Source organism: Camelus dromedarius, chromosome 27 (genome assembly GCF_036321535.1).
Source record: "Camelus dromedarius isolate mCamDro1 chromosome 27, mCamDro1.pat, whole genome shotgun sequence".
NCBI lineage: Eukaryota > Metazoa > Chordata > Mammalia > Artiodactyla > Camelidae > Camelus > Camelus dromedarius.
Window position 1 is genome coordinate 19045407 of NC_087462.1, and position 26010 is coordinate 19071416.

Consider the following 26010-nt stretch of genomic DNA (forward strand, 5'->3'; position numbering starts at 1 on the left):
TTAATTTTACTTGGTTTGGGGCTCTGTATTCATCCATATTGTTGGGTGCTGCTATAATCAACTTAGTCACATCACTGTAGAGCATTTCATTGTGTGACTACGCTAACAATTTGTTGTTTGTTTTACTGTTGATGGATACTTGGGTGAGTTTCTGGTTTGGGGCAACTATTTCTTTCATACAATTTTTAAAGGTTATACTCCATTTACAGTTATTACAAAATATTGGCTGTATTCCCCGTGTTGTACAATACATCCTTGTAGTCTGTCTTACACTCAGTAGTTCATAACTCCCACTCCCCCACCCCTGTGCTGCCCTTTTCATGGAGAGATTCCATTGGTAGGGCTGAGCCTATAGGCTGAAGGCTGCAGCTTTGCAGTGGTCCTTGGGGGAGACACTGAGATGTAGAATTGAGTCCTAGGGATGTTCATGCCCAATGCCCCAGCCAGGAAATGTCAAAGTAGGCATTTTAACCCACGTCTATCTAACTGCAAAAATCAAACTCCACTAACTATATTTTCATATTTTCTGCATTCTTGATGCTCTGGCATTTGGAGCCTTCATCCTGGACAGACTAACCACCCCCCACCCACACCCCCGAACTAGCTAATTCCTAGAGATAGCAAATGACTACCCTGGAGGTGTGCCTTTGTATGCAGGCCACCCAATCCAGAGCCCAGACCCCACCCATCTCCTTTATCTAACTCTCACACACCAAGCCAATCTTCCCTCTGCCCTAAATCACCTCGGGGCCAGGTACCAGACAGCTAGGGACCACCCCTGCAGCCCAGAGGCTGCCACAGGTACTCACACTTTCCGATCCTAAGTTTACTCAGCATACTTATCCTGCCCTACCCACTCCTTCCCACAAAAACCCCAGCAAAGGCTCTGAACCACTCTCCCTTCTCATCCATCTCTGCCTCCTGACTGACCCTGGTGCCTCCCGGTGTGGCCCTGCATTGGTATGCCATGCCTCCTGTTTCTAGGGATCTCTAAATAAATAAATTTCTTCCTTCATGACTGTCATTTTCATGTCTGTGTGTCTTAAGGTACCTGATTAAGACAAATCTCAGGTACAAATTCTACCACAAAAGCCCTTTAATGCATTCAGGTATCCTAGCGTCCTGGCTCCTTAAGGATGCAGCTGTGCAGTGAGCATCTTCCCCATCCCCTTGGCTCCCAACATGGCACCTCAGAAGGCACTCACGAATGTTTGCGGATGATGAACAGGAAGCTCCCGGGAGAGTCTGCTTGAGCCCCCACGTCAGGCCCAGGCGTGGAGCTTCTCCAGTGGCCTCGGGACCAACCAGTTTTACAAATTATCAACATCTCCCCATTAGCTGTTGCAATATTAAATTGTGTGACTGGAAATGAATGAATAATCCCACAGGCAAGTGAGGGAGACCAAGCAGCAGGGATTTAATAACAAGTCCTGCCCTCTCTCCAAGCAGAAGGTCTCCCTAATTAAATATTAAAAATCTATCCACACAGCTACAGCAAAAAATTGCTTTTTCAGCAGCGTAGCTTTGAGAAACTTCCTCAGAAGACCAGAAAGCTGTGGGGATGTCCTCCTGGGGACCCAGATGTGGGAGCAAGGGAGCCACCGCATGGCAAGCACTGCTGTGTGCCTGGCACAGGTCTGTTACATGCCTTGTCACATCTGGCCCCCATGAGACATGGGTTAGGTCATATCCAAGTGGCAAAGCTGGAATTTTCACCCAGTCCTAGGTGGTTATAAAATCCAGGCGACACAACACAGCAGTTAAAAACATGGGTCTCGGCACCCAGCAGGCCTGGATTTGAGTCTCAAGTCTGTCATTTACTAACCGTTTGGCCTTGGGAAGATTACCTTACCTCCCTGAGTCTCAGGTGCTCTGTCTTTAAAAGGGTGGCAGTGTGGAGTTCACGGGGTTTGGGGAGGGTTACGTGAGACAAGGTACGTGAAGCACTAGATGGTGATCTGGTACCTAGGAAATACCTCTGAAATGTCAGCTACTGTCCTGATGAATGGAACACCTCCTACTTCCTCACTCCCATCCCCTGATGTCTGCAAAATGCCTCCTCCAGACCGGAGGGCATCCTGTCCAAACCACTGCCTCTAGCCAGCTGTGTCTTTTTTCTTCACGGGTCAGGGAAGAGTTATCAGGAACTGTTCAGCACCCACTGAGCCTGTCCTCCCCACCAGTTGCACCCTCATTCATTAACTCACTGAAATCTCACAAGAGCTCTAAAAGGTAGAGATTGTTCCCACCATTTCCCTGTGTTGAAGCTGAGATTGATAAATGTAACGTGTTGCCAAGGCTACATAAAGATCTCCAAGCCAGGGGCACTCCATCCTCAACCGCCTGGCTTCCCAGGACCCTACGCAAAGAGGGGGTACCGTGTCAGCCCTGATCTCTGGGCTCCACCAAGCCCCAGGACCAGGGCTTCTCAGGTTCACCACGTTTGTTCTTTAAGTCAACTTTAAAACATCCTTTTTGGATTTCTTCTTATTAGAAATTTGTACTTACTCATTGCAGAAAGTTTAGAAAATATAGTATAATAACAGTTGTCCAAACCCCAACCTGCACAGATACCCACTGCTAAAGTGTATATGTATGCTATCCTAGAGATAGATAGATAGATAGATAGATAGGTATTACCTGTTTTACAAAACCTGCGTTTTTCGACATCAAGCAATATTTCTGAGAAATAATCTGAAATGCATACAGGGTTACCCACATCCTTAATCCTGGTCCCATGGCTTCCTCCCTTCCTAGACTTTGCTTCAATGATCATCATAGCTGCTTTGCATATCAAATCTCTCCCTTTTAATTACAACTACCAGGACCTGTTCCCCCCTTCAGGGTCATGGGCTAACTAAAACAAGAATAAAGAAGGAAGTTACTGATGAGCTAGCAAAAGTCTTACAGCCCTAGGAGATTTTCTCCAACTTTATAGTGTTCTCCATGCCATGGAGTCAGGTCTCTAGCCAAGCCTGAGTCAGCCTTTGGCATTCTAAATAGGAATTACCAGGCCCCTTGGCATTCCAGCTGAAACTTCAAATATCTCAAATTGTAGGTTTTATTAACGGGTAGAGAGAAGCAGAGTTTCCTCCCTTTGCCTCACTTGCAGACAGCTGGGACCAAGTCTAAGGTCTCAGGCCGGTTTGATTAACAGAGGCTCTCTACTGCAATAAGCCAGACAGGAGAGGAAGGATGCAAAGCCATCAGAGAACTGATGGCTGCAAGGCCGTTCTGCACGAAGTCCCAGCAAGTAGGGAGGGGCCGAGGACGTCTCACTTCGCTTAGGATTAACATCAGCCCTCATTGGGTGGTTAATATTGTAATTCATAACTCTCCACTGGCTCCTCACAAAAATAAAACCCTCTGTCCTGTACTTGCTTTGCTACTTGCCATTCCTTAAACTGTGACATGGACCCCAAGTCCCAGCACAATATGGTCCGTGCTCGCCTTGCACTCTTCAGTCCCTTATTCACCTCATCCCAGCCTTCAGACACACCAGGGCACTTTCTCTCATTTCCCAGGGCAGGCCCCCCTTATCCCACTGCAGAGTCCTTGGAGAGGCTGTTCCCTCCCTCTGTCCTCACTCGCGCCACCTAGTCATCCATTCTCGTCCTTCTGGATCGCCACAGAGAAGCCCTGCATTTATGGCTGGGTTCTTACTGTTTCAGTCCCCACGGCATCCCGTACCTTTCCCCCTCTAGCACTTTGTTCAATTGTAATTCGGAAATTATTCACCTAATATCTACCTCCACCCCGGGACACAGTCACTCCTGTTCCCATTTGATTGGCCAACGCGTCAAGTGATCACACCTAACATCAAAGGATCCAAAAGAGCATCCAGATGTGTGCCTGGAAGGAGAACCAGAAATAGTTCGAGACGAGCACTCATGATCACCACAATATCATGTTTTGTTTGAAAAAAAAGTGTGATTCCACAAAAGCAACATCACAACAAACACAACAACTGACCACCAGTCGCACTAGACCAGACTTAATCAGGACCAGCTTCACAAGGAAACAAAAGGCATCTGCTCTCCATCATCCTACTCAAAATGTAATGTTCTGAACCAAAACATTACAGTTATAAAAGCAATCCATGTATACAGCATAAAAAATATTTCACACAGTAACAAAGGCTATTTATAAGGTGAAAAGGAAAGTGTGCCTCCTCCCCCAATGTCCCCAAACCTAATCCCATAGAAGTGACCCTTATAGACAGAACACTTCAGGACTTGAGATGCAGGCTGGGAGGTCCGGGACGGCTTCACAGAGAAGGCATGAGTGGAAGCTGTTTGGGTTTCTTGTTTTTGACATTTCATTTTCAAAGACTTCTACGATCCAACCTAAGCCTTACAGTCAGCCACTCTGAGACTTGTGCCTCATGATGAGAGATACTGCTTCTCTCAGAAGGGCTGGGAATTTCAAGCCAGGGCACTGGTCTGGAAAATTCCATCAAAGCATCGCTCCAAGCTTAGCAGTTGCCACCCACTTCTCAGATTAAATAGCTTCAGGGCCCCATGACCCACGAGTGCATTGACCAACTAACTCAGCTAATTAGTCCTGGGTTGTTCATCTTCTTAAACTACAGAAGTCTTCCAGGTGGCCACCCTGGCCAATGGAGTGTTATAAAGGCTCTTTGTAGGTGGCACCCCACTTGCAGCCAAGCAAAGACATCCATTAGGAGGCTGAACCCCACCCCCGACCAAGTGAGGAGGGGACTTTACTGAGTGTCTTCGGCAAGCCAGGCGCTTTCTATGCAGTGGTTCCTGGGATCCTAAGAGACTCAGAGATGGGTGCTTCTGTGCCCATTTTAATAGTGAGGCTTGAAGGATGGAAGTAACTTGCTCAGCTCATCAGCTGTTCAACTGCAGAGCTGGGATTCAGGTCTGAGTATTTTTACTGGCAAGCTCACCAGCATTCCACACTTGCTGATGCTGCCGACTTTCCTGACCAGCGTGTATAAAACAGTGCCCCTGATGACCCGTTTGTCTCTGGTCCTGTAGCGCTGCTTTGTTCTCATTCACAGTGCCCGTCACTACCCGTGCTCACCACTCTTTCGCCACCTTTTGTCCGCAGCTTCACTCCCAGTGCCGGGAAGAGTGGCTGGCAGCTGGCAGGCACTCAGTAATCATTTGCTGAACGAGTGAATAGTGCTGTGAAAAGAACAGTGAATTGCCAGGACTGACCTGAGTTTAATCCTGCTCTGCCAGGAGCCCAGTGTGTGACCTTGGATGAGCCGTTTCCTCTTGGGCCGCAGGAGCCGTGTCTGTGAAGTTAGAGGGCAGGTTAAAAGCCCCTCTCCATGACTCATATGCTCCGTGACTCCCACAGCTGGCCACCCAGAGTGAAGGCTGCTCTCATGCTCAGAAAAGGGAAACAAAATTGGAAATGCTAAATGAATGGCAGAGAGCTTGAGGCAGGGGAGGATGTGGAGAGGGGACCCCTGAAGCGACTTGGTGTCTCTCCTCCTGTCACAGATGGGGCTCTGCAAATTCCCAAGTCCAGAAAGTGTGGGAAGCCTGGGTAGAGGAATGTGGCCTCCTACTTGCTGAGACAGAGAAACAACCACAAAGACCTAAGAGGGGTCCAGGAGAGCGACACAGGACGGTCCCTTATGCCAGAAAGTACCTGTCAATCAGATGATGAGATGAGTCTTTGCTCTCTGCTTACCGCCCTTGTGACCTCAGGAACATATAACATCTCTGATTCCGTTTCTCCTAATAAAAACGGGAATAATATTTTCTCTTTCCTCTCTGAACCTGTTTTCTCCTCTATACAATGGGAATGATAGAACACATATTTCATAGTAGCTAAACAATGTGAAAAGTGCTCTGTAAAACAGAAGGCCAAAATGTACTGAGCCAGCACCTGTAAGTCAACCCCAGTCTGGATTTATGTGCATAGAAGCTTCACCTAAGGACACAGCCTGAATAGATACAAAGGTCCTTTCTCATCACAGGGCACCCTTTTTCATCCTTGTTGCTTGAAACACCCCAAATGAAATTCGGTTGTGTTTCCAGATTATCATAAAACACACAAAAGTCACTTGGAAAAAACATGGTATGGGGTAGGGGAGAAGGGCTGTTCAACAGGGGTCACGGGCTCAGGCAGGCAATGTAAATGAATGATGATGAACAACAACCCTCCCTTGGTCTCAGCGTTGGAGAGACAATAGGGAGCAGTAGGGTCTGCGGTTTACTACAGCACACTTGCTCTGTAACTATGTGACAGTGCAGGCCTGCGCAGCCATAACTTTAGACTTCTAAAGAGAAGCCCCAAATCCATATTTTATGGTGAAATAAATGTTGGCAAAATTCACATTTAAAAGAAATGAGGTAACTGTGGACTGCCAGACTGTGATTTCTGAACTAAACTAACAAATGATGGAATTTGCCACTAAATTGGCCAAATGCTTTCCAGATATTCTCTTGGCTGCTGGCTTGGGACTCTTAATGTCATTCCCATTTAGTTCCTAATGGTTTTTCTCACTTTTAGCAAACAATGAGCACTTAGTATGCACCTATTATGTGCAAAGCAAACACCAGACATCCTGGCGGGAGTGGGATACGAAAAAACAGAACAAAAATAGGGACAAGACACAGTCTTCCTATCGCTACTCCTCCCCACCCCACTCCTGCAATACCCAGAGGTAGAATCTGATTCCTACCGGGTGATTGTTAGAGACGATAAGTGCTTCGTGCTTTGGGAGTTGGAACAGAGAGACAGCTCTCTGTGTGGTGGTCTATGAGAGCTCCCGGAGGAGATGGCTCTTATCCAGGTTTAATGGGTGGCTGGGATTGGGGTCAGCTGATCCACATTGCTCTGGCAGCAGTAGGGATCTACATACCAGAAGATTCTGCAGCTATTGCAAAAGACCCATGACCTACAGTTGTGGGGAAGTGTTCTGGAAAGGTAAACTGGGTCCTCAGGATAGACCCTTCAGTGCCAGCTAGGGTACCTGGGCTCTGCCCTGAAGAGTCAGCAGGGAGGTGGTGGGTTGTAGTGGGGAAAATGATGGAGAGGAGCCCCCTTACCCTGCTTTCTCCAGGATACGGAGCCAGGGCACAGGCTCCAGCAACGCTTCACCTCCTGTCTTTTATTTCAGTCCACACCGAATAGACACGCAGAACAGAGCTTCCCCAGACAGCCTCGTGCAGGCTGTGTTTCGGGGCTCGGGGGGGGGGGGGGGCGGGGCGGGGTGCCTTCATGGCAATGATCTGGATCCTGAAACAATTGAGAGAGGCAGCAGGGCTTCTTAACAGGCAGTCTTCTCCTTTTTATGATGGTTTCATTTTACAATTTTATTGGCCCTGCACTGATTGTTCTCGGGGTCTCTGCCGGGATGTGAGATGCACTGACATTTATAGAAATCAATACATTAATAAATCACGAAGTTCATAACGTCTGATTTGCTTCTAAATGAGACAGAACTATTATCACCATAAAGTTGCACATAAAATAGGCCCAATTGTGATGTATTGTATAGTCTAATCAAAGGCATTTGAGTGAATAACCTTTCCCCCCCAAAGAAGGAAACAACCAAAGCTGAATAACTTCATTAATAATTCAAGGTGTGTCTGCCAAGGCTTCATTTATTAAGTGCACAGTTAAGAGGCTTCCGAGCTGAGTCGTGGAGATGACACCTTGCCGTCTTCTCCCTGCCTCTGGGCAGGCAGGCAGGCAGGCAGGCGTTCTCAGGCGACCCGGCTGCAGTCCTTGCATTTGGCAGCTCACGTTCCCATTGAGGGTAGCATCCAATTCCCTTCTCCAGCTAAGAAATGGACCCAAACAGTGCACGCTGTGGCTGTCTGGATTATTGAGGGCAGAGGACATGGAGCCATGTAGTAAGTCTAGGGGAGAAGAGGCAGGAAGTTTCCTCAGTGACCGTCAGTTACTACATCTATTTACTGATGCTCCAGGCCCTGCGTTTCCGCTGTCCACCCCCCCCAGAAACTCTGCCCTGTTCCCCGGCAGTCTGTGGACCGGGGTGTTTCTTGCTCCTGTATCCAGTCCTGTTGTTTGCTTCTGTCTGCTGCGGCTAATACAGAATGATAATATTCACTTTAGCTAGTTATGTCCAGCCTGAACGGGCAATTGGGTGCCTCTCTGACAGAGCAAATCCTAGAACAAGAAAATCTTCCTGTATCGAAGAGACGCACATGCAATTAACTAGATCCATCAGCAAAGGTGTCATCGTGACCTAGAAGGTGTCTAACAGATGTGATTACTGGATTCCGTTTTTGAGAATGACCCTTAAAAATCACAATCTTAATACACTAGAAAGGTGAGAACAACACTGTTGCGCACCTATTGTATGCACAGAGCACTTTACATGTCTTATCTCATTTAGATTCACAGATACAAAATGGGTATGATTATAATTCAAATTAGCCTAATGACCACATACCTCCAAGGGACAGTGGGATGATTAGATCAATTCTAAAACTATTACCAGGCTCTCTGAGCTCACCAAGAAGGCACTTAATATGAGGACACATTAATACTGACTTTCAGCCAAAGCTCACTCGGTCAGTCTCCATTATTTCCCTGCTTGTGATTATTCTGTACGGTACACGGAAGTTTATTTCCCCACTAACAAAGAAAGAGTTTATTTGGTTGGATTACAAGGGCTGAACCTGTTCTATTAAATTGAGATTTTTGTGAGTATCGGATTTTTTTCCAGGCCTTTGGCACACTAATTTGAGAGGCGTCTGCCAGCTTTTCTGGAAGGGCAGTAATAATGTGAAGGAGTTAAGTCAGACCGGCAAATCATGGGCTTCACTTCCCAAATCCACATTCGGTGACTTCACGTTGACAGTCTGAACTAGGCTACGGTGGGAATATTTACACCAAGGAAACTGGAAAATCGCATCCAGCAGGCTCCCCCCCCCCCCCCCCGAGAGCCAGCTGTTAAAACATTCACTGGCCCATCAAAGCAAGCCCTCTGCTTGGGAACCATCACTTAGCAAGTTGTCGAGTTATCTGGGTAGCAGTGAAACTGAAAGACAGGCTTTTGACACCTTAGCCTGACCTTTGATCCAATGCATTTCCATGGATGAGAAAATTCTATGCCAGCCTGAGCTAAGTTCTTACTCAAGTGGCAATTTTCCCTTCCTCTGAGTAATTCCTTCAACCCTCTCTGCATCTCCATTTTTCTATCTTAAAACTAAAAGCATACATCCTCCCTGGACAGTATTCTGTTTTTGCCTTCTCTTCATTTGCAATAAATCATCTTAGCTTCTCAGTCAAGAGGAGTAACAAAATCTCACCCACCTAATCCTCTGATTTCCTGCAGAAATAGTCTAGACCCACTCATCCTGGGGAGCATGCATGCCCTCTGTCCCCAGAGCAGGGCGGCCGCTGCTCATTAACTGGCTGTCTCCATGTGCTGGAACTTCAAGGCAATGTCCAGCTGAGATCAAAGGAGGAACGGCGGGAGGATTCCCCCTGCTTCCGGAGTGCTAGCTGGTGGCAGGATATAACTAATCCCCACCTAGAGCTGTGGAAACTGCTGGAGCTACCTAAGTAAATCATCAAAAGTCTCATCCTGGGACACTTTTTCCAGACAAAGAGGCCCACTTAAAACATTATCTAGAGATGTTTGCCTGTGGCTGAGATGCTGCAGTGAACCTGATATTTATTTCTACTCTGCAGCCTGGCCAGGGGCTCAGCTGGATGGAAATGCTGCTTTGGAGAAGAGGGGACACCCAGGAGTCTCTAATGTATGTGACCTTGCTCCTCGTCCTGAAACACCGTTTGGGGCGCCTTCTTCCTGCCACTCCCGGGATCTAGATGACTCACTTCTTTCCCAGGAGTTTCTTTGTCTTTTCAATCTTGGTGGAAAATGTGTGAATGGTACACTATCACACAAACAATAGAATTGTGACTTAATATCACAATCTGTGTAGTGACTTTGTGGATTTTTAGTAATTGCATAACATCCCTGACGATTAACTTCTACCACCACCACCCTCCCAAGAAGTTGCAAGGTGCATCTGACGCACCCCTCCCACACACCCCACCCAGTTTGCTGATCTGAACGCCACCCTCAGAAACACCCCCATTTGAGGACGGAGGTCAGAGAACTGAAACACATTATTTATATGGAAGAATTTTCCATATATTCCAAGACATTGCATCTGGAAAACCTCTCATGTAATGGAAGTAGCAGTACTCAAAGAGATTTTTTTGTTTGGCTTTTTTTTTTTTTTTTTTTTTGGTAGGACTGTTTTTTCAGAACACTTTCAGGACTGAGGTGTAAATGAATGAGAAATGTATAAATTCAATTTTACTTAAAAGGGGCAGGAGGGTTTCAAGATTAAGAGAACAAACGCTTGGAGCAAAACATGATTTGAGTTTTATTGAACCAAGAAGACGGGAAAAAAATGTCTGGAACACTCAGAAAATCTTTATCAAGGCTCAGCCTAACACTCCCGGGACTCATCGTTAAGTTTATAAAATTCAGAGCTGATGAGTTGTGTGCCGTGTGTGTCTGCCTGAGTTTATGACTCACCTCTAAGCCTTGGCTGTAAGAATCTCATCCTCCAAGATTACACTTAAGGATCAAATAGAACTTGTTCTTCCCTCTGTTCCACCCAGGCACCAGCAAGGATCTTCACCCTTAGTTATATTAGGGTAAGTTGTCAATCAAAAGATGGTGCTAAACTTATCCAGAATAAACCCACAAACCATGGTTAGGGGCGAGAAAAAAATTACATTTCAAATGTCAGCATGCCATCACTAACATAGTCCCTAATGTAACCAACATAGTTTAGGCAACATCAAAAATGAACCACTGGAAACACTAAAAATGTGCCATCAAGAGACAGCACAGCATTCAGTTTCACACACGCTGGCACATAAACTACTTGCGGCTCAAGTATGTCACACTCTCTTAAATTTCCCTCTGGGCACAGTTTTAATGGCATCCCACAAGTTTTGATACATCATATTTTCATTATCATTTAGCTCAAAACACTTCCTAATTTCCATGAGATTTCTTCTTTGATACATGGGTTACTTAGGAATTAGAACCATACTGCCTGATTTCCAAACGTTTGGAGATTTCCTTGTCTTCTCGTTGCACTGGATTGATTGTTTAATTCCTCTTCGGACGGAAACTATTCTGAATAATTTCAATCCTCTGAACTCTGTTGCGATGGGCTCTAGGACACAGGAAATGGTTGATTTGGGTAAACGTTCTGTGTGCACTTGAAAAGAACACGCAGCATTCTATGATCGTGGGGTAAAGAGGTCTACGTGTGTCAGCGACGCCAAGTCTGTTCACTGCTTTGCTCGCCTCTTCTATATCCTTTTTGTTTTATTCCTGAAAGAGATGTTTTTAAATCTCCAATTATGACTGTGAACTTGCTATTTCTCCTTTTAGGTCTGCCAGCCTTTGCTTTGTATGTATTTTGAAACTGTACTGTTAACGGCATACTAGTTTGGAATTTCGTGTCCTCCTAGGGAATGGTCCCTTTCACTGTGAAAACTTCCTCTTTCTCTCCAGCAAAGCTTCTTGCCTTAAAGTGTACATCATCTGATATTAATATACCCATGCCAGCATTTCTTGATTTGTGTTTGCACGCTGTATCCTTTTCCATTCTTTTACTTTATTTAGCCTTTGCTGTGTCCTTATGCTTGCAAGCAGCATTTAGCTAGGGTTCAACTTTTACCTGAAGGTTGCTCTCTTGTATTGAAGATTTTCTATTTGTCTTAGAATTTCAGCAGTTTTACTGTGATGTTCCAACGTGCAGTTTTCTTTGAGTTTATCTGCTTGAGGTTTACAGTGCTGCTGCTTGAATCTGTGGCTTGCTTTATCACATCCATTTTTTAAAATTCTCATTTATTATCTCTTCAAATACTGCCTGACCATCATTCTTTATCTCCTGCCTCTTTGAGACTCCAATTATACATATGTTAGAACTTTTCATCATGTCTTATGCTCTTATCTGTATTTTCCATTTTTTCTCTCTGTGCATAAGTATATGTATTTTTCTCTTGACCTATCTACCAAGTCATTAATTTTCTCTTCATCTCTGCCTAACCGCCTGTTAAACTGATCTATTTAGTTGTTAATTTTGGATAATGTACTTTTCAATTCTAGAACTTTAAACTTACTTTCTTACATATATTCTGGTTCTCTGATGGAATTCGCCTTATTTTTATCCACTTTCCTGAGTCTATTTCATCATTATTTTTTGATAGGTCCAATATCGAGATCCCATAGATCTATTACTGTATTGCTGTTTTCTATCTTTTTTCCCTTGATCCTGTCTCTTAATATGCCTGGCAAGTGTTCAATGAAAGGTAGACATTCAAATAAAAAATTTGTAAACTACCCAGCGAAGCATTCAACCTCTAGAAGGTAATAGAGTAGGGGCAGATAAACTTAATCCAAATAGGGACTGAGCTGTTTTGAGGCTGGATTTCAAACATTATAAGACCTGATCTATTTCTAATTTGTCCTTGCTCCTAGAATGTAGTCATCTAGGGGTCAAACTGAAAGCTTGAGCGTTTACCAGGGACCCTTCTCCCAGGAAGACATGGAACTCCAGCAGTGATCTCCCAACAATGTGAGCCCGCCAAAAGCTCCATTTGCCTCTACCACGTCTTGGCTGTGGCTTTTGCTCAGTTTCTCTTGACTTCTGTCACTTAGGAATTAACAAATGCCTGAAGGGAATAAGCAGCTTAGGCTATGAGGTTCATTTCTCCGTGGCCCCTCCAGTCTGAGCCCCCCAGGTCCTGAATGTCTTTACGGCACTGATCCAGTTTTCGTCTTCCCAAATTGCTGAGAGTACTGCTCATGCTCTTTGCTCTTGGCAGACCCCTTTTGCTCAGTTTCTCAATCTCATTACCCATGCCACTATCAATCTGCATATGCTCTAAGGTGAAAAGTAGCATTGACTGTCAGGCTCACCTTAATGAGTTTTTCTTCCCTCCAGAATCATGGCTTCAGACAGAATTTTTAAATTCTTCTTTTCTAGTTTTTCTCAGTGAGAAGTCAGCTCTGCTACGAGAAAGCTTACAATTCCAGGGTCTTTCTGCTTCTGTACTTCCTTCAAGACTCAAATAAATTATCACCTCCCCTTGATACTTTCCTTGCGACCCCATCCAATCCCCTGCCATCCTGGAGGCATTAGTTAAGAGCTTCCTCCTCTTGGCTCCCATCATCTTAGCCATATCCACACTGCTTGGAATGATTTGCCAATGAAGAATCCAGACCAGCAAGCAACTCACAGTATTCTACAAACAGGAATGTTATAGTTGGTCCATGCTATATGCATAAATGTTAAATTCAGTGATAACAGTTAAGAATCAGGACACAAATCATCTTTTAATTGTAGCATCTCTTGAAAAATCTGAAGATCTGGACTCACTAGGCTTAAATTCTACATGATAACAACCAGCTGTGTAACAGCTATTTCCCTTTCATGGGGCAATGGCTCCCCAGCTTTTGTCCCCACTATTCTCTATGGTTGCACACCCATCACCCAACTCATCTAAATTACCTACCAACTACTATTGGCATTTGAGTTTATAATCCTTGGTGTATGTGTGTGCCCTACCCACCTGTCTAAGAACTCCATGCGAACGGACATTATATCTTTTCACCTCTCCCCCAATACCTATCCCACTCCTGGCATGTCAGAGAAGGTCATTCCATATCTATAGATATTTTTTGCCCACCCAAGCATTTTTGAGCAGTGAAACTATTCTGTAGGATACTAGCGGTGGACACATGGCATTATACATTTGTCAAAACCTGTAGGACTGTAACACACAAAGATGAACTCTCATGTAAACCATGAACTTTAGTTAAAGTCAACATATCAGTCTTGGTCCATCAGTTGTAACAAATATACTAAACCAATGCAAGATGTTAATAATAAGGGACACTGGGAGGGCGGGGTGCATGGGAACTCTCTATTTTCTATGCAATTTTTCCGTAAACCTAAAACTGTTCTAAAAATAAACTCTATGAGGAAAATAAATAAATACAAATGCTACCTAATCAGAGTGATAAAAGAGGACAACTAAATCCAGCAAAATAAGTTTCTCCCATGGGGAATTCAGGTCAAGAGATAGAGTAGAAACATTTACCGAAGGACAGTCCCCTGTACCACTACTTTTAGGGGTAGAGAAAAATAATCCCCTCTTGTCTGGGGTTGTTGGCAGGGAGTGACTAACACAGTCTTAAGGTGATGGCTGGGTTGCCTTGTGCACTCTTGATTATGGATACTGGAAAGACAGGGGGAAGTTCAAATAAGAGCCTATAAAGAAAACTAGGCTGACCCGCCAAACAGACCCAAAAGGCCAGCAGGAGAGCAGCAAATAGAGCCTGTTTCCCACTCTCTGGGACCTGGACCCACCCAACTCCATGGCGCAATGGATTTCCCAGGTCTGATGTTTTGTCTTATGTTTTATATTTGGTATAACAGGGGGGTTCACATGCATCCACCCACCCACTCGTCTTAATGTGCTAATATGTTTTTCTAATAGCCTTTTTTTCCTTTTCTGCCTCTGTGTTCCTTATCAAGCTTGAGAAGGGAAGAGAGAAGCAAAGATTTTCAGACTGTAAGCTCCATGAGAGCAGGGAACATGGTTTCATTCACTGATATATAAATAGTAGATACGTCATTGATAGTTGTTGAGTGAGTGAATAAAGAATCCTACAAGAATGCAGCTTCAAATCACAAAGTGGCAGAGAGTGACAATGGGGCCTCCACTGTGGAGGGAACCTTATAAGCCACTCTTCAGTCAAACGTGCAGGTATATCCAAGGCACATACACATCCGTGCATCCTCTGCCCCACGTCATCCCATCTCTCTTCAGGCTGCATGGCTGCATGGCTGTGGGAATGCTCAATGAGCCCCCTGCTGGGAGCTGTGGGCACTGCAAAGTGACTCATCGCTCTTGCCTGTTCTGACCATGGGAGAAGGTCAGTCCCAGCTCTGCCAACAAGAGACCTCTTTGCATATGTTGAGCTGGACGGTGACCTGGACACCCTCAGAGTGGACTTTCCATGGAAAATAAAAGTGTGTTTTGCTTTTCTGATGAATGGATTTGGTAAAATATTTTCTTACTTTTTCCTAGACATCGCCTGGTGGTATTACCAGTATCAGAGAGGTAAAAAAAGTTTAAACTAACTTGACTACTCTGGTCACATTACTTTCAACAGAAGAGCTTCTTAATCAAGTATATATTTTGTAATTAGTCTTCTCACTCGCCAGCTTTCTGTGCCCCTTGTCAGCAAACCCCACTTACATAGAAACAGTTGGAAACATTCTTTTAGAGACAAGTTGTAAGAAAAATTTTGCTCCCCCTAAGAAGCTGATATGTTTTCCTCTTGCAGACAATAAGATATATGTAAAAGCTCAAAGCCAATCTGTGGCTCAAGTGTAGGAATTGCTTAGAACAAATAACCTGAATTTCTAAATTTCTCTTTTTCCCCATGGTCTTGATCTCCTAATCTAATCAACATTTTCTGAGGTAGTTTTTCTTATTATTTTATCTCTTTTTATTTTATTATATGTGTTTCATATAATCAGCTTCAAGTCCTTTGCAAAACCAAGCGCAATGTGTTTAAGTAAACAAATAGTAAGGAAGAGAGAGGGTGACTGGGTGCCATGAGGTAGGAGAAAGGTAGGCAGGTGGAAGGGTAAGTAGACACAGATCACGAACCAAAACCTCAGATGCCTGCGGGCCCAGGCGGGGAGTACAAAAGAATTGAGAAAGCCAGAGGTGAGCAAAGGGCTCGCTAGAGGCTTTTGCTGCTCAGAGTATCAGCCACTGCTCAGCTCTGATAGACGGTTGCTTTGTGAGGATTTGAGACCAAAGGTGTCAGATAATCCCATTTTCCAAGAGGAATCAGAAATCCAAACTTGTGCATGAATCTTTAAATATTCACAATTTCAAAGAAAAAAATGAAAACACATTTTATAGGCCAAACAAGACCTATCTTTGGGCTGTGTTCATGCCAAGGACCACCATATTTAACCTCAAAACTAGATGGGTAGTGCCAAGTCCAACCCAGAGCCCCCCATGACGGAGAAAGGGAGAAGGAGATGGTCATGGCCATGGTCTTTGGTCATGTCGTGGCCATGGACCTAACAGAGGAGACCCCTCACTAGGGAGAAGGCCAAAGGGTTGGGTCCTCCTCCTGCTCACAGTCTCAGGGCCTCACTTATGCATGAGCACAGAGCTTGTCAGGAGCAGAACTACAGCCAGGCTGGTCACAAACCAACTTATGAGTTGTGCTCGAGAGAAACAGAAGCCATGGTAGGGCCACATGGAAGCCAGATCTATAAAAGAGGCCCTGGACTGGCTGGATTTGAGGTCCAGTTCTGTCACCAACTGGCTACGTAACCCAGGACTCAGGCAAAGCCAGTTAATGACAGAGTTTGGAGGAGCTCCCCTGTGCTAACAGTCCTCAACAGGGGCTCCATGGATTTGAAAGATACAGGAACTCACAGAAAGTACAGGCAAGATGCTATAGTTAGATGCATTTTCTTTTTCTGAGAGAGTCTAAAGCTTTCATCCACACTCAGAAAAGTCTGTGACCCCAAAACATGAAGGGCCACATGATCTGAAGCATCTCTTCCAACCTTTCCTTCAGTCTTGGAATTACCTGCGTAGCATCGTCCACAGCTGATTCGTCCATCTCACTTTATCTCCAGGGATAGACTGTTCATCACTTTTGAAGGTATTTATAGTTAGAAAAACTCTTGATCTGTTAGGAAACCAACTTTCCTAATATTCTGATGGAGAGGGTAATGCTCCCCCTACAAAGCTGTAGTGGGACAAGGGGCATGAAAACATTTCACAGAGTAGAAGTACTTTATAGACAGAAGATACCCTGATTTATTCTTGCTTTGTAGTTACCATCTCTGTATTAGATCTCTGGCTTAATTTTCATCTTTACTATCCAAACTCTACCTGACTTAGAAACTGGCTCATCGTTATTTTTAATAACAAAAAATAATAATAACAAGCAACTTTTGGCCTCAGAAACTCTTAACAAACCTCAAAAGAAACTGTCAAGGAGGCTCCCACCTGTAAATTCTGTTTCCTCTTCGTCCAACCGGGGAGCAGGGCCACCTTCCTTCCTTTAGTGGGACCGCCAGGACAGCAAGCACTCTGAGGCTCCTTGGGGAGGGGGGAAGTGAAAACCTCCCCAGCCCCTTCCAAAGTTCCTTCAGAATATATGTATGGTGGCCAGAACCATGAGGCATACAAAAAAGGGAAGGGAGTGTGGTGTGAGGGAAAGGAATGCCTGGATTGTGGGCACCCCTAGAAGGTCGCTGCAAGTGTGGACAGATTAAATTAGTGTTTTCCATTCCCAAATCATGATCGTGAGGGTCACAGTCAGCACATTTTTATAAAGGAATAGATTAAAACTGAGAACAGAGTACATCTCACATTAACGAGGGAAAGTAATATTTCATGAAACCTTTGCCTCAAAACATTTTATAAACTGTTCCCTTTATGTATACTGGGTTGTGATGTAAACTGTAGTCCTCACTATGAAATACAGAAAAAAAAAATCAGGAACTACTGATTTAAGCCCCTAACACCCACATGCGGGCGATTTCCCAGCATCAGCCTCTTGAGTCCCAAATACATGAATTTCCTTCCATGACTGATGTTACCACAGCCTAACAATTAGATGGTGATGAAAAAGCAAAACAGAACAAACGCTTGGCAGTCAGTATTCAAATATTCAGATATTACAGAATCTGCTTGATATGGAAATTAATCCTGCTGGTCAGCCAGCAAACAAACCAGTTCTGTCCTAATGAAGTGGGTTTAACATTTGGTATTTCAGTAATTACTTGGTGCATTTTTAATGAAAGAGATGATAAGCAAGTGCAGTTTCTTAGAAAGATTCTCTCAAACTTCTACAAAGAGATTTCCCTGGGCGTGTGAAGAAGTTAATCACAGGCAGATTGATAGAAGTCAATGCTTAAAAAGAAAAAAAAATCTTTCAAGCTTCTGGATAAGTTAAACTTGGGAAGGTATACTAGATGCCTTCAAAATTACATCATTCCTTCCAAAAATACATTTGTGTCTTCCTTATTTACATTTTAATGTAACTGTCACCTCTGTTCACAGTGTTAAGTATCTGTGCATTAAAAAAAAATAAAACTGCTATTAAATCTAATGCTGGGAGATTTAAACCAGCAACTTGATTTCTATTTTTAAATGAGTTAAAAATATATGTGAGTATTCTGAATTAGACTTATGTGGGATGGGGAGCTTGTTTGAGAATTGGCCCTTTGATTTACGTAGAAATGCTGCGGTATTTAGGTAATTGCTGCCTAACTTGTAAGTTACAAACATAACAATAATTAAAGGTTCTATCTGAATTATAAGGAAATTGGCCATTTGCAGCTATTTTGTATAAACAGAGTATCTTACTTATATTGAATAATCTGCCTTACTCCCTGCAGGATAAAACGATATATGTGTTGCCCAGCACATAGGAAAGATGACAATTGGGAATTGTTACCAAGGTTCTTCTGCCTCTCCCTTCCCTTGGAACCTTATCCGAATGTCCGTTACCTTAGACAAGAGGTACAAGATATAAACTCACTTTGATGGATTCCTTTTGCATTGAGATCATACTCTTGAAAGGAAAAGTGACAAATGCAGAGAGAATCTGATGCAAAGAGGCTGACACTGACTAGGGAAATGCACCCGGTGTAATGCACCTGCTCATCCTGTTCTCAGATTGAAACTCAGCCCGTCCTCCCTCCCCATCATCGTGGGGTGAGATGGAGTGTGGGTACATTCCCAGCAGCCTGCCCATCTCATCACTACTCTTGCCAGCCCAGATTTACAGCCGTTCAATACCTGGATTTGGTGATGTCTGCTTGACAACACTGGGCCAAGAAGGTTGGACGGCAATTGATTCTTGATTGGAGTAAATTTATAGAAAGCATTCTGACAGGACCCAGAGGAAAACAGCCTCTCTTCCTTTTGTGATGGTAAAACGTTGAAAGTTCCACTTATTTGGATTTTGTGACCCTTCAGTAGAAGATGGACAGAGCAATAGGATGCTTTAAATGACTGACACTTTATAAATTAACTTGTATAAAACTATATTGCATTGCAGTAGGTATAGGAGGAATAAACGATTACTTAAAACAACTGTTCTTAGAGCCCTTCAAATGCTTCAGGAGCTTTCATTTATATAAGTCGCTCCCATTTAAGTCCTTTTCCTCTTATTTAAGGATGTCTGAGAGATATTACAATACTGGAAATGCATTCATATTTTTAAATTAATATTTAACATCCTATAATTTGTACTTTTTTGCTAAGTCAAGCTAACCTTCCTCTAGTTCCCCAAGTGGTGAGAGTTTACTTAGGTTTTTTTTAAATAGACTTGTTTGCCTTTGCTTTTTGGAGGATGTTAATCTGTCTGCTCACTCACCTGTGTCTCTACATTATTCAGACGGTTCAATGGGCAGCAAACTGAATACGCAAAGCAGTTATTGTGAAAGAAAAGGAAATGTTTCCATACAGACTTATTCATAGCACTTCTGCCCTCACCTCCACTTGGGACATGTTTATGTCCAAGGCTGAAGTCCCCTCCCTAGGTGGTGTCCGACACACTTGGAGTAATGGCTGGACTGATGGTGAGAGAGAAAGTGACTGAGCAGGGAGGTGGGGTTCAAGGCAGGAAGGTCATCTGCAGTGTGACCCCAGCCCATGACCCTGTGTCACCACACCGCCCTTTTGACAGCCCAGACTGTGGTCTGACAAGTGACCACCAAGGTCAGCCACTCCAACCACCATGGTCAGCCACTCCAATGCCCTCTCCTCTGGTTCCAGATAAGATTGAAGATGAGTTGGAGATGACCATGGTTTGCTATCGGCCTGAGGGACTGGAGCAGCTTGAGGCTCAGACCAACTTCACCAAGAGGGAGCTGCAGGTCCTTTATCGAGGCTTCAAAAACGTAAGACCCACACGGCCTCTGGAGTCCCAGGCAAGAATTCCCACTTGGGGCTAAGCTTTCCCAAGTGCCACGGGGGCCCATCAGGGAGCTTTTGCCCCTGTATAGCTGTAAAAGGAAGGCCGATTCTATGAAGGAAACATGAGGGCAAGGTCACCTGGCTAGAAAGAAAGATGCCAGGCAAGAATGAGGCAGTCTCAGTAGATAGGAAACTGGCTGACAGCCCAGACACTTCACAGGATGGCACAGCCTTGGAGAATTCACCTTGGCCCAGATTCTAGCCTTAGCCTAACCCAGTCATACTGTTAATATTGTTGGTGCCCCAGAAGTGATGGGATGTAGGTCTGCTGCTAACCAAGTTCACAGTCAGACGTGTAACCTTGAATGCCAATTTATTAATTTACCACATTATTTCATATATTAAACCTCATGATAGCCTTGTTGGGAAGGTATTGTTAGCCCGTTTTATAGGTAAGGACATTGAGGATCAGAGATCGAATCATCCAGAGTAACACAGCTTAGAAGAGGCTGAGCCAGGATCCAAACCCAGGTCTTTCTAATCCCAAAGCCCAAACTTTTCCACCTCACAGTGCCCATTCTCTGATAACATCTCATCATTCTGCAAATCAGCTTCAGGGTGGGACTACCTCCCAGCCACTCAGCTTGGAGACACAGAAGTGTGCAGGTGGTTGCCCAGTCCCTGCCCACCAGGGATCACGAAGAACCCTAGACCCCAAGGCTGGTCCTAGTCTGCTCCCCCCGGGTGGACCCTCAGACACTCCCGCTGACTCTCTCCCCTTCACGCAGGAGTGCCCCAGTGGTGCGGTCAATGAAGAAACATTCAAGCAGATCTACGCTCAGTTTTTCCCTCATGGAGGTGAGTCCGACCTTGAAAAAGGTCCCTCCTGGCTTCCTCTCCGCTGAGCAGCCTTCCACCTTCAAGTTCACTCTTCCTTGTTGCCTGCCTCCTCCTCAGGTTGGAGAGAACTCAGAGCAGAATTCCTTCTTTATTGCAAGATGTGGAACTCGCTAAAGCTTGAGCAGAAAAGAGCTCTGAAAATGGACCCTCTCCCAGAGAGGAGAGGTTGATAAAGCAGTATCATGAAGTCTCGTAACAGCTTTAGAAAGCTGGTATTGTTGCCCAGAGAGGCTAAGCAGTTCAGTCAAGATCACACAGCTAGTGCGTGAGAGACCAGAATTAGATCCCGTAAGTGTCTATCAAAGTTGTGCCACGTTGGCCCTACCCCTGTGCCATACTCCACCTTTTCCTTAAAATGCCTGAGGCAAGCTGGAATTTAAAAAAAAAAGAACTTTAATAAAGACCAGAGATTATAAAAATAAACTAATCCAGAAAGATGCAAGGTAAATAAACCTGTGCTTATGAATCAGGTTAGCAAGGGTGCCAGGCTGACAGCCACTCCGTCGCCCTGCCTGACTCCCGCGGGAATCTGCTCTGGCCCCATGGGCCTGGGACATCAGAGGCGCTTCTGGTGGCTTCAGTGAGTCACATGCCAACTTACTTCCTGACATTTCCTGCGGGTCTCCTTCCCTGGGTCCTGATGAAAAAGAGATCCAAGTGTCCCAGACACTTCTTGGCTTCTGTTTCTCAGGGGCCTCTTCCGCAGCGCACAGGAGCCTTCTTGGGGGCAGCGGGATCCAGTACAGGGCCTCCCCCCTTAGCTGGGGGGCAGTTTTATCCCACCTAGGCCCCAGAACCATTGTTTTGTTGAGTCGTAATGAGCCACTCTTTGAGATTTGACTATGTGGCAGGCTTGAGGATGGTTTTGATGATGTAGCTACACGGAAAGTTTAACATTGTGCAGAGACGGGAAGATGAAGCTCAGAGAGGTCATGTTAGACGCCTGTGGTCACACAGCTAGGTAGTGACAAAGCTGCTCTCCAAACCCAGGTCTGTCTGCTTCCTAGTGGGTGCTCATCCCATGGCACTGGGCTGCCATTCAGAAGAGTGTCTTCTGCACACAGGCACCATGTCATTCATCCACTAAAAATTATACACGTAGACAGGCAGAAGCATCTCTCTCTGGGGATGCTAGACATAGGGAAAAGGGCCTGTCTTAGCTCTTGCCAGAACTTCCAACCTGAACTCCAGGAAAGCCAGAGAGGCCCCAGTTCACACCAGCAGTTTCCCCTCCTCTGTAATCTTTTCCTTTCTATCACCCTAGCATCTCCCTCTTCTTTCTTATTGTTTTTAAGTGACCTTACCCCCTCTGCAGGGCCCCTGCTCCCATCACCTGCCTTTCCTTCTGTGCCTTGCAGATGCCAGCATGTACGCCCATTACCTCTTCCATGCCTTCGACACCACCCAGACGGGCTCCGTGAAGTTCGAGGTACGCTTGTCTCTGGGAAGCCCTGGGTCCCCATCCCCTCTTCCTCTAAACCGTGGGGGTGGTGGGGGAAGGGATGGATCATCAAGTGCTTCAGTCCTTTGTCCATTTAACAAGGATTTCCTGGAGACAGAAGCAGCAACCGCCCTTGCCCTCCAGGAACTCAGGACCTCGGGACTAATGACAACAGTTTAATAGCTCACACGCACGGGGGGCTTACCGCGCAGCGGGCTCTGTCCTTAGTACTTTGCTTGTACGAACTCATTTAATCCTCACAGTAACCCTAACAAGGTAGGTTTCTATTATATATTACCAGTCTACAAGGGAGGAAAGGAAGGCAAAGAGCGACTGAGTGGCTTTCCCAAGGTCAGACAGCTAGCAGGTGGTAAAGGAGGGCTTTGAACTCAGGCAGTATGCTTCCAGAGTCCACATTCTTAGCCACTAGGTTGTGCCACCCCTCGCGTGAGAACTGCCGCCACGGCACAAGGCAGGAGCAGAGGGGGCTGTGTCTACCCGTGTCTCTCGGTGTGGGCGCACACTGAGCACCAGGGGTTCCTCCCCCAGCATGAGTCGGGGCAGGCGATGGAAGAGGGGTGGGGCGCTCTTCACTGAGCTTGGCCGTGTCCTTCCGGGGACAGAGGACATGGGAGATGCCGTCCTGTAAAAGCAGTCAGAGTCTGACCCAAAGACTGAACTTCACCCCACCCAGTGGCTTGGTGGTTAACTTCTCCCGTGTCTCTTCTGCTTCTCAGGACTTTGTAACTGCTCTGTCGATTTTACTGAGAGGAACCGTCCATGAGAAACTAAGGTGGACATTTAATTTGTATGACATCAATAAAGATGGATACATAAACAAAGAGGTGAGTGAGCTGAGGCTGGGGGGCAGGAGAGGGCTACAGAGAAGGCACCCAGTTAAAGAGAAAACAGCCCCAGTCATGAGGAAGAAATCGTCTGAAGGAGGAGGGATCTGCTTCCGGGCAGAGCTGGCTCCTGATGAAATGACAGGCACCTTTGACCTCCCCCGCTGCCCTACCCTGCCCCATTCACAGGCACTCAAGAAAGGATTAAGCAAATTCATTCATTCTCACTTATTCAATGCATAGTCCAAAGATGGGTATAAATGATTTATTTCAGTGTAATTCTTCCCAGGGAAACTTGTATTTTTTGGGTGGCAGGCGTAGGGGTGTGTGGCGGTAATTAGGTTTATTTATTTACTTTTAATGGAGATACTGGGGATTGAACCCAGGACCTTGTGCATGCTAAGCACACGCTCTACCACTGAGCTATACTCTCCCCTGGAACTTGCATTTTAACAGGTTTACAGCCACAAGTTAAATGTAAAAACTGGAATAGTAGCATGTCAGGCATTGCCTAGAAGAGAAAAGGGAGATCTTTGAGGAAGAGGAGGCTACAGCTGAATCACATTAGCTACCACCTATTTTGCTTATTAATAAAACCACAGAAGCGGGTCAGGTGCGGCCATCTCTAAAGAAAATCATCACAGATAATTTCCCAATATTCACTGCTTGACACTTTCAGAGCCTCAAATTACATGTGGTTTCTAGATAGTGAAATACCCACAGGTCTATCTCAAAACTCACTTTGGTATCTACTGTATCCTGGCATCTCAGTTGAAGCTAGGATTTAGTATCTTGTAGCGTCCCACCTCCTGAGCTCCTAGGTGCCAGCTATCATCTCTAATCCTCACCTCAACCCTGCAAGGTCCTCTCCCATTTTTATTGCTCAGTCATTCAGTCATGGATTTGCTCAACATCCACTTGAGGGCTTATTAGGTGTTCTAGGTACTGCAGGTAAACTGGTAAGCAATCCCAGGCGTTTTCATTCTCAAGGGGCACAGAGAGCCCCAAACTGCCACCTAGAAGAGCCTGACCCCATGTTTCCCACACTGTGTGCTTCCGTGCCCCCGCTCTAGGAGATGATGGACATTGTCAAAGCCATCTATGACATGATGGGCAAATACACGTATCCTGTCCTGAAGGAAGACACTCCAAGGCAGCACGTGGACGTCTTCTTCCAGGTAAGAGCACGCACACCGTGCGACTCAGATCAGTCAGCCCGCAAGCATCTGAGCAGCGGTTTGTGTCCAAGCCTGCATTACACATGGTGGGAAACAGAAAAGACTTACAAGATGCTTTGTCCTCCAGGAATAGATTATCTCACTAAACAGACAAGTATACACTACAGAAGAGAACAAGGAAGAATATTAAGTGTAAGTGATAGAGCATAGGCTCTAAATTCAATGAACATTGTTGGGGGATCAGAGTAAACAGAGAAGACGTCATTCAGTACGTTTGTGTAGATGTTAAGCATGTATGTCTGGGGAATACGGGGAAGTAAGTTTGAAAATTAGGGTGGGCTGGATTGTGAGATCTTTAAATTGAGGAGTTCAGCCTTCCTGTGGTAGAGCAGGTGGCTACTGTTAATCCGTGAATAGAAGATAGCAAGATGGAGTTCTACTAGGAAAAAAAAAACGAACATATCAGTAAAGTATCAAAAAATGTCAGAGCTCATTCTGGTCTAATCCTCTCACTTTGCAGATAGGAAAAGCAGAGGCTCAGAGAGGCTTAAAGACTCACTGAAGCTCACACAGTAAGTTATAAGAGACAGAAGTAGAACCTCTCATGTGCAGTGTTCTTTCTGCCAAATGGGCAGGTTAGAAGTGAGACTGGGAAAGACACGTTAGGGTGTTAGCAGAATAATCTGGTGATGAGGTGATAAGAGTCTAGAGCAAGTTTTTTTTTATTTGAAGGAAGCTCATGGGGGTCAAAGTGCTGTAACCAGGGCCTGGATGGAGTTGCCTGGCCAGTGGAAGACCACACCAATTCTCGGGTCAACATTGGTTAACAAAAAGCAAGTTTTGAAATGCAAATTACCAGATTCTTTAAAGTGCTTCTCATTGTGTTTTTCAGAAAATGGACAAAAACAAAGATGGCATCGTGACTTTAGATGAGTTTCTTGAATCTTGTCAGGAGGTAAGGAGAGATCTCAGGGCACAAAAGCTTTAAATCTGGGAAAGGAAATCTGGGGCTTGGGGACCTGCAGAGGGAGAAAATGAGAAACCTGCAGTCTGTCAGATCAGAGCCACCATCACCAGCAACAACTCAGAATTCCAACAGTCTCTACTGCCCAGACTAGCCTATGGCTGGTCTTGGCTAAACCCAGGCTGAGCCGCACAGACTGAGGAGTGGTGGGGGGGATGTGAAAGCCCAGAGGGGGTCTCTGTGAAACTACAGATGTCCAAGTGGGCAACACTGTCATTTTTCAACCTGCCTCTGGCTTGATAACCCACTCCCCAGACTACAAAGAAGTAGCCGGGAAAAAAAAAAAATCTAAAGCTGAAATTCTTAAACCATAATGTGCATTAAGAATTGCCTGGGATGATTCTGAAAATGTGCATCTCCAGGCCTCAATCCCAGAGACTCTAGATCTGGGGTCGGGGAGTCTAGAAATCTTCATTTTAACACAAATGCCCTGGACTAATGTGTTTAAAACTTTAATGTGCAAACCAAGCTCCCTGAAGCTCTTGTTAAAATGCAGATTCTAATTCAGCAGGTCTGGGGTGATGCTGACACTGCTAAAGGATAAACCAGCCCCAGAGCCAACCAGAGACTGACTGGGAATAACTGCTTTCCTCTGATTTAGAAAAATGCGTGTATGCCCCTAGCTGGTTTCAGAAAGGTACA

General features: G+C 45.1%; 1 protein-coding gene, 1 long non-coding RNA gene and 1 other non-coding gene across 4 annotated transcripts in view; 1 reads left to right on the forward strand and 2 right to left on the reverse strand.

Annotated features, from left to right (window-relative positions):
- The window catches only part of KCNIP1 (potassium voltage-gated channel interacting protein 1), a 196879-nt gene that overhangs the window by 169633 nt on the left and 1236 nt on the right, over positions 1–26010 (forward strand). Inside the window, exons 1-7 of one of the 2 annotated variants that reach the window (XM_064480089.1) lie at positions 15094–15132; positions 19840–19964; positions 20769–20838; positions 22239–22309; positions 23059–23166; positions 24240–24344; positions 25237–25299. In XM_064480089.1, the coding sequence (XP_064336159.1) occupies positions 19863–19964; positions 20769–20838; positions 22239–22309; positions 23059–23166; positions 24240–24344; positions 25237–25299 (519 nt within the window). In that variant the 5' untranslated portion in view covers positions 15094–15132; positions 19840–19862. Of the gene's footprint in view, positions 1–15093; positions 15133–19839; positions 19965–20768; positions 20839–22238; positions 22310–23058; positions 23167–24239; positions 24345–25236; positions 25300–26010 lie in introns of those variants that run through there. The other variant, XM_010980437.3, reaches the window with a different exon arrangement.
- LOC135319478 (uncharacterized) overlaps positions 7585–26010 on the reverse strand; it is a 55599-nt gene continuing 37173 nt past the window's right edge. The window contains exon 3 of the long non-coding RNA XR_010378113.1: positions 7585–7853. This is a non-coding gene — a long non-coding RNA (uncharacterized LOC135319478). The remainder of the gene's footprint in view (positions 7854–26010) is intronic.
- TRNAA-AGC (transfer RNA alanine (anticodon AGC)) lies at positions 23528–23600 on the reverse strand. Its single transcript has one exon. It is a non-coding gene; the product is annotated as a tRNA-Ala (tRNA).